Below are 7,620 nucleotides of genomic sequence, written 5' to 3'. Positions count from 1 at the left end.
GCGACGCGCGGCGAGGCCGACCCTGCGCATTCCCTGAGAGGGACGACCGGCTGCGGGGCCCGCACGGACGAGGAGGCGAGTTTTCTCCGGGCTCGGAGCTGAGGGGCCCGCTGTGCGAGGACGGCGACAACGCTGCGGAAGTGGAGGTGGCGGAGCGCGATGGCGCGTGCGGCACAGGTGAGCGCTGCGCGGGGGCGCGACCTCCGAGCTTCCGGAGTCGGGCACTTGGCCACCCTCGCTGCGCAGGCCAGCGCCCGCCGCGCGCCCATTGTGAGGTCAGGTGGCGGCGCGTCCGGCCCGGCCGAGACCCGGGAGCGGCCGCCGCGGCCAGTAGCTGCCGCCGCCTCCGCCGGCCCCTTCACCGGCTGCCCGGGTCAGACCTAGCCGGGAAGGGCGAGGGGGATGACGCTGGGGGCTCCGCTCCGGTGCCGCTCCCCGTGAAGGGCCGATCTCCCACCTCGCCGCCCTCCGCGGCAGCCAAGACCGCCGCCACCCAGACCTCTCGGAGTAAAGCGCTGCGAAGGCCGGGCTTGGACCCTCCCCAGGGACTGAGTTCTGTGGCCTGCCCGCCAGAAGTGAGCTGTTTGACAGAAACCTGAGAGCGTGGGAAATGCTCTAAGCACACTTACGGGGAGGCGAGTGACCGAGTTAATCGCAGTCGTCAGGTTTTTGCGGCGGGTACTTGAAGTCGAGGGCGAGGATTTGGACGTTTTCTTAGTTCCACTTTCTGAAAAGTAGCAAGTTTAGCTGTCTGTCCGAATGCTGCTCCTGTCAGTTTGGAAGAGCTACTTCCACAAGGGCACCCTGCTGGTTCCAAAGACTAGCTTAGGTTGGTGGGATTTCAGGAGATTGTGTTGCTGCTAACCCGGTGGGTTGACCTAGTATATGAAAGTGTATGCAGCTCGCTTTCATGGTTTAAGACAGAATTCATAGGCCTAGACATCCACCCAGGCTGGACCATGAGTACCTTCCTGTCTGTTCTTAAAATCCCTGCCGTGTTCCCTTATTTTCTTTTTGCTTTTGATTCTTGGTGTCACCAAGTAGTCCTTGGCGATCTTGAATTCGTAATTCTCTTTCCTCTGTCTCCCTGGTGCTAGGATGGTAGGCATACACCAGCTCACCAGCTTGGTTGGTTTGTTTTTTGTACCTGTTCAAAGAGGCAGTTGACATGTCACATCTTCCTTTTCCTCAAGTGTCTTTTAAACCTTTGACAAAACCCTCCGTGTGTTTGCTGCATGCCCAGCTGCCAGAGTTTGACCTGTCCACCCGCCATCGTTTCTGTGGTGTCCTTTGGTTTTGTTTTTTGAGGCAAGGCTTCTCATTGTCCTGGAGCCCCTCAGTTAGGCTGGCTGGCTGGCCAGTGAATCCCAGAGCTCCATCCGTCTTTGCCTCCCCGGCCCTGGGAATTTAACTGGGCACCGTCTTGCCTGGCCTTTCTGTTTTATTTTATGTGTGTTGGTGTTTCATTTGCCTGCATGGATGTCTGTGCACCATATGCGTGCCTGTAGAGTACAGAAAGGAAATCAGATCCCCTGGAACTGGAGTTACCATTAGTGGTGGTCATGAGTTGTCATATGGGTGCTGGTAATCAAACCCAGGTCCTCTAGAAAGCATTCAAGTCTCTTAACCACTGAGCCCTCTCTCCAGCCCCTTCCCTGGCTTTTTTTTGCACGTGTTCTGGAGTTGCAACCTGGACACTTGACTAAGAACTCTCTCCACAGCCCCAGTGAGCCCTTTTAAAAAGTGTACTAAAAAGGAGTGTTTGGATTGGGTTATTACCCTAAGAGACTAATAAGTTATCGTTCTTGCTATCTTTCAGTGCTTGTGAAACTGAACACACAAGTATGGATATGGGAAACCAACACCCTTCTATTAGTAGGCTTCAGGAGATCCAACGGGAAGTAAAGAGTATAGAGCAGCAAGTGGTTGGCTTCAGTGGCCTGTCGGATGACAAGAATTACAAGAGACTGGAGAGGATTCTGACGAAACAACTTTTTGAAATCGACTCTGTGGATACAGAAGGGAAAGGAGACATCCAGCAAGCTAGGAAGAGGGCAGCACAGGACACAGAACGCCTTCTCAAAGAGTTGGAGCAGAACGCGAACCACCCACACCGGATTGAAATCAAGAATATCTTTCAAGAAGCTCAGGCCCTTGTGAAAGAAAAGACTGTGCCCTTTTACAGTGGAAGCAACTGTGTGACTAGCGAGTTTGAGGAAGCCATCCAGGACATCATTCTGAGGCTGACACATGTTAAAACAGGAGGGAAGATCTCCTTGCGGAAAGCAAGGTACCACACACTAACCAAGATCTGTGCGGTACAAGAGATTATTGAAGACTGTGTGAGGAAACAGCCTTCCCTGCCACTTTCCGAGGATGTGCATCCTTCTGTCGCCAAGATCAATTCTGTGATGTGTGAGGTGAACAAGGCCAGAGGTACTCTGATTGCACTTCTGATGGGCGTGGACAGTTCTGAGACTTGCAGGCACTTATCATGCGTGCTGTCAGGACTGATGGCTGATTTAGATGCTCTAGATGTGTGTGGGCGTACAGAGATCAGAAATTATCGGAGGGAGGTGGTGGAAGATATCAACAAATTACTAAAATATCTAGATTTAGAAGAGGAAGCTGACAATACACATGCATTTGACCTGGGACAGAACCATTCCATTATAAAGATAGAAAATGTCCTCAAGAGGATGAGAGAAATGAAAAATGAACTTCTCCAGGCACAGAGCCCTCCTGAATTGTACCTGAGGTCCAAGACAGAGCTGCAGGGCTTGATCGGGCAGCTGGACGAAGTGAGTCTGGAGAAAAACCCCTGCATCCGAGAGGCCAGGAGAAGAGCGGTGATTGAGGTGCAGACCCTCATCACGTACCTGGACCTGAAGGAGGCCCTCGAGAAGAGGAAGCTGTTCCCGTGTGAGGAGACCCCCCCACATAAGGCTGTGTGGAATGTCCTTGGAAACCTGTCAGAGATCCAGGGTGAAGTCCTCTCCTTTGGTGGGAACCGAACTGATAAGAACTACATTCGTCTGGAGGAGCTACTGACCAAACAGTTGCTGACTCTGGATGCTGTTGACCCACTGGGAGAAGAGAAGTGTAAGGCTGCCAGGAAGCAGGCCGTGAAGCTGGCCCAGAACATCCTCAGCTACCTTGACATGAAGTCTGATGAGTGGGAGTACTGACGGACCGCTGATCCTGCCGCTTTGCACTTTCTCTCCTCTGGAGAGCTTTCCGCTCATGGAGCCTAAATGTAATGTCTATGTGCATAGTCAATCTCAGTATTTATGATTTAATCAAATTATATTCAGTATTTCTGCTGCTTTTGATGTTGCAAAACGAATATCATTATAGCACATTAACTTTTCCATCTGGCTCATTATCCTTACAATGTGTGCTTTGTGTTTATTTTGTGTGTTTTTAATGGGAACATGAAAAGGGCAGCATTCCTAAGTTTTAAATGGGTTGTGCAAGCATTAAATGCTTGAGAGTCTAGAAACAGATCAAACTTTTCTAACTCTGGCCAAATTAAGAGGAGGAGGAAATTCTGGGGTTGACTAAAGTCCAAGCAAACAAACATACAGAGATGCTTTATTCTGCTAAAAAGAGCTGGGACTTTAAAGTCAGAAGGCCGGATGGGTCCTGCCTAATTTTAATGGGTGGGGTTTTTGTTTGGATGGTCTGTTTTATCATAAACATTTTTGCTTGAAAAAAAAAACTGTTCCCCTGTGCTCTTCATTCTAGAGGGGGGATCTTGTGTACAGCACACACACAATGAATGGAGCCTAACAGCCCAATGGAAACCACACTGAGGAAGGGAAGGAACATCACCTATTCAGTACCTTCCAGCTATTTTTGCTTGTGTGATCTCGACTTAAAACTCTCCTTATTAGTTACTAAGGATAGGGCCATTTCAATGAAGCCAGTGCACCAAAGAGGACAAGGCCATCGCCGTCTGCCTGTAACCGCAGGATGAAAGGTATAGTGTCCGATGTCCGGTCACTGCAGAGCCAGCAGGGGCATGATAGCGTAGATGAGACGGATTCCTCTGTCAGTCACAGCCGTAAAACAGACACACCTGTTAAACATAACATTACTCACACCGTAATATGAAACACTTCTGTAAATCCAGAGGGACTGATCTCTGCGGCCATGAGACAAAGTTAACTGCACCTTAAATACCACCTGTACGTACTTGGAGTGGGTCTGGGCGCCTGTGATGCCATCATTAGAACCTGTCAGTTATGTAGGGGGCTTTATTATTCATTTTACCCTCCCATGTGCTCCTGTGAATGTTTTCTAAGTAGCCAACGCTTTATGGCTGTCTATTAATGCAAGCAAAAGAACTCCCCAAACTTGTGCAGCGCTTTGATAACGCAGGCCCCAGCATAACAGACCCCACCCCATGTTCCCATTTCTTTACATGATCCTGTGAGAGCTGACCTTTTCAACTCTGAAAAACTGTGGGTTGTTTATTTTTTGTAAAAAATTCTCTTTAAACAGCTAAAAGTATGGCAGGCGAATGGATTAGCTTTACGTACCGAAAGTGATAAGCACAAAGCCCTAAGCTCGTGTGCACCATCTCTTCAAAAGCCCTTTACAGCTTTCCTACTGGGAATGTTCTAGAACACTGGGTCCTGTGGGCTTGTGGCAGCGAGCTGTCCCCACTGCTGTCCCTGGAATTCTCAGTTTGGTCAGAGCTGCCTGCTGCGACTTGTGTGTCCTAGCCTTAGAATGCTCAAGTCTAAGTCACTTTCTGTGTATCTGTCACCTGGTTACTAATTCTTTAGCTTCATTTTGAGAGTCAGCCTCTCTCTCTCTCAAGAGTATCCATTGTTCCGTTGAGGAAGATATTTGTCTCTCTAAAGTGATTTTCCTGTCACCTGCCAGGACACCCCACGCTGCTGAGCTTGGAGCCTCGCTTAACGCTGGAGGCTTTCCCCAGGCCACAGGGTTTTGCACGAGAATCCTCTGGGGCTTGGAGGTGGGCACATGAGTTTGTGTGGCTGTTGGGGTAGGCGTTGTCTCCGTTACAGCTCCTTGGACCCAGTTGTTTCATAAAGAATAAGCAAAGAGTTGAGACTGGAGTTTCTTGTCCCCCTTGGGAGCCACACGTGTCCCTTGTAAGTGAAAAAACTGCCCCAGGTAAAACCTCCCTGGAGAAGCGTGGCCTTCACAAGCCTTAAACCACATCATTGCTCTTTCTGAAAAGATTTGTCGTCCCCGGAATTCAGATAGCTTTGCCTTTAGCCTTTAGCCCATTCTGTGGCCTCCTAGGAAGCCTGTTCACAAAGCCACTGTTAAATGAATGTACTTAGTTGTTTAATGCTTTACTTTGCTAAAAATACCTACATGTTAGCTGTCATGAAGGGCAACCAGTTTTCCTCATTTAAAAAAAAATGTTTTTTTCTGTTTTCAATTTGAGGCTGGCTTTGAACTCCTGAGCTTCCTTCCTCCACCCTACGTGTGCTGGGATCACAGAGGTACCCTATCACGTTTGGCTTCTTGCTGCTTTAATGCAAGTCCCCAGGTTGGTTTTCTTGTTCTGTTTTGGTTTTGTCTCAGCTAATTCTATACATGAAGGTTGTCTTAGGCTTGGTTTTTTTTTTTTTTTTTTTTTTTTTTTTTTTTTTTTTGAGGTAGGTTTTCACTCTAGCCCTGGCTGGTTTCACACTGCCAGCGTTCCTTCTGCCTCTCAGCCTTGAAAATACTAATATTACCAATGTATGTCACGAATGCTGACCATGAAGGCCTTCTGGTTAACAGAAGGACAGAAACACCTGCCCATGATTTTGATGTGTAATCCAGAAATGTCTCCCTTCTGCTGGCTCCCACCTCATCACTAGTAACTATGTGACTATTAGGGTCTCTAAAAGTCCTTATTCTCTTGACATCAACACAGTAGCACACCTCTAAGTTATTTTTTAAATAAAGCTCGTAGCTCAGCTTGGTATGGAGAAAGATGAGCCCAGAGCGAGTATCAAGTTCTCTGCTGATCTACAACTGCCTTGTCCCTCACATCTGACTGGGGAGGGACCCTTCATGCCCTTAGGACTTAGGGTTGACCTCTGAGCGCTGACGATGGGCCTGGCACACTATTCCCCTTTGCCGCACAGGAGTTGACCCTGTACAAATGAGAAACAGCCGCAGGATCTTTTCTAGAAAGAGCATCTTCCTGAGCAAGATCATCCTTGAGAAGCCCGTCCATGCCCCACCCCCAAGCACATGCCCCACCCCCACCTGTCCATGTCCCACCCCCAAGCACATGCAGTCCACACAAACGCAGTGGAAGAGCAGGCTCTGTCTGCTCAGAAGTCTGGTACACAACAGGGGGACGTTTTCCTGACCATTTCCCATTGGAGCTTTCGTCATTCCACCTGCATGGAGCCTTCCCAAGCAGAAACAGAGGCAACCTGGGCTACCGTGTGGGGTTTTTGAGGATGTGAGTTGTACGGGTTAAAAAGAGTACATGCAGGGGCTGGGGATTTAGCTCAGTGGTAGAGCGCTTACCTAGGAAGCGCAAGGCCCTGGGTTCGGTCCCCAGCTCCGAAAAAAAGAACCAAAAAAAAAAAAAAAAGAGTACATGCAGAACACTGGGTAGCATTAGGCATGTCGCAGACTCCCCTACGAACTTAACGGTAGTACTAAGATTAAACGCTACCCATCACCCTGCACCCGACCTCTTCGGAGCGGCAGTTTCTTCTAGGAGATACTAGATATGGAGTCGGGCATCTTGAGAGCTGGCAGTTCCGCTGGAAGCCAAGCCACCTCAAAGGACAGCTAAGCACAGGATAAACAAGGATCAGGGCCACACCCGAACAAGCTTGTGCATGGCCCCGGTCCAGTCCTGGAAGCAGGACCAGATTCCACCCTTCCTGGCTGGGATGTGTCTGAAGCCATCTACTCCCCTTGCTATAATTAGGCTCTTTACTTGTTAAATACTATTACTCCCAGTATGGGCCGAGAACCAGGCAGTATTACATATGCATTCCAAGTTCTCAGAACCTCCTTAGTACTATCCATAGCCAGTCACTCAGGTAATCACATGATCAGTGGGAAGGGCGGGGCAATGAAGTGCAGGTCCATGTAAATTAACTTACCTGGGATGGCTGGTGTTTGGTCCCCCAGGAGAGAATGATTCCATGGACTTACAGGTCAGCATGGACATCAGGTTGGTAAAGCCTCAACTGGGAGAACACGGTGAGGTAATTGAGGATTAGACAGGCAACACTCCAGTAAATAAACGCTCCACGAGGTTCACATCACAGTCCTGCCTCTGTCAAAGCCAGAGCTACTGGGAGCTTCGTAACCTTGGCTTCTGGGGGATGAGTAGGTTCGAGCTGAAGGGTGATTCATGCTTGGAACATTTAGCTGCGGCTTCACGTTACTCCAAGCTATCAAAGATTGGAGTATCATCAGCTATCATCAGCAACATGGGCCCCTTTCAGAGAAGACCTCTGTGGATCTTGTGCAGTCTGGTGTCTTTCCAGCCTCGAATCACACCTGTGTGAAGTGTATGTCTGACTACTTAGGATGCAGACCTTTCCAGAGCAGTAGGGCCTCAGGCTGCCCATCCTCCTCTCACCTACACTCTCTTGGCTCATTTCCGTGTGCGTC

At 49.3% G+C, this 7,620-nt stretch overlaps 1 protein-coding gene across 4 annotated transcripts; it reads left to right on the top strand.

Moving 5' to 3' along the window:
- The first annotated feature begins 65 nt into the window (after positions 1-65).
- Positions 66-3,721, top strand: Bag5 (BAG cochaperone 5). Of its 4 annotated transcripts, none has more exon segments than NM_001008526.2 (2): positions 66-177; positions 1,820-3,721. In NM_001008526.2, a coding segment is annotated over 1 exon segment (1,344 nt). In that variant the 5' UTR covers positions 66-177; positions 1,820-1,844; the 3' UTR covers positions 3,189-3,721.
- The last annotated feature ends 3,899 nt before the right edge of the window (positions 3,722-7,620 follow it).

This window comes from Rattus norvegicus, chromosome 6 (genome assembly GCF_021556685.1).
Source record: "Rattus norvegicus strain SHRSP/BbbUtx chromosome 6, alternate assembly SHRSP_T2T, whole genome shotgun sequence".
Classification (NCBI taxonomy): domain Eukaryota; kingdom Metazoa; phylum Chordata; class Mammalia; order Rodentia; family Muridae; genus Rattus; species Rattus norvegicus.
This window is presented reverse-complemented; position numbering and strand designations above follow the sequence as displayed.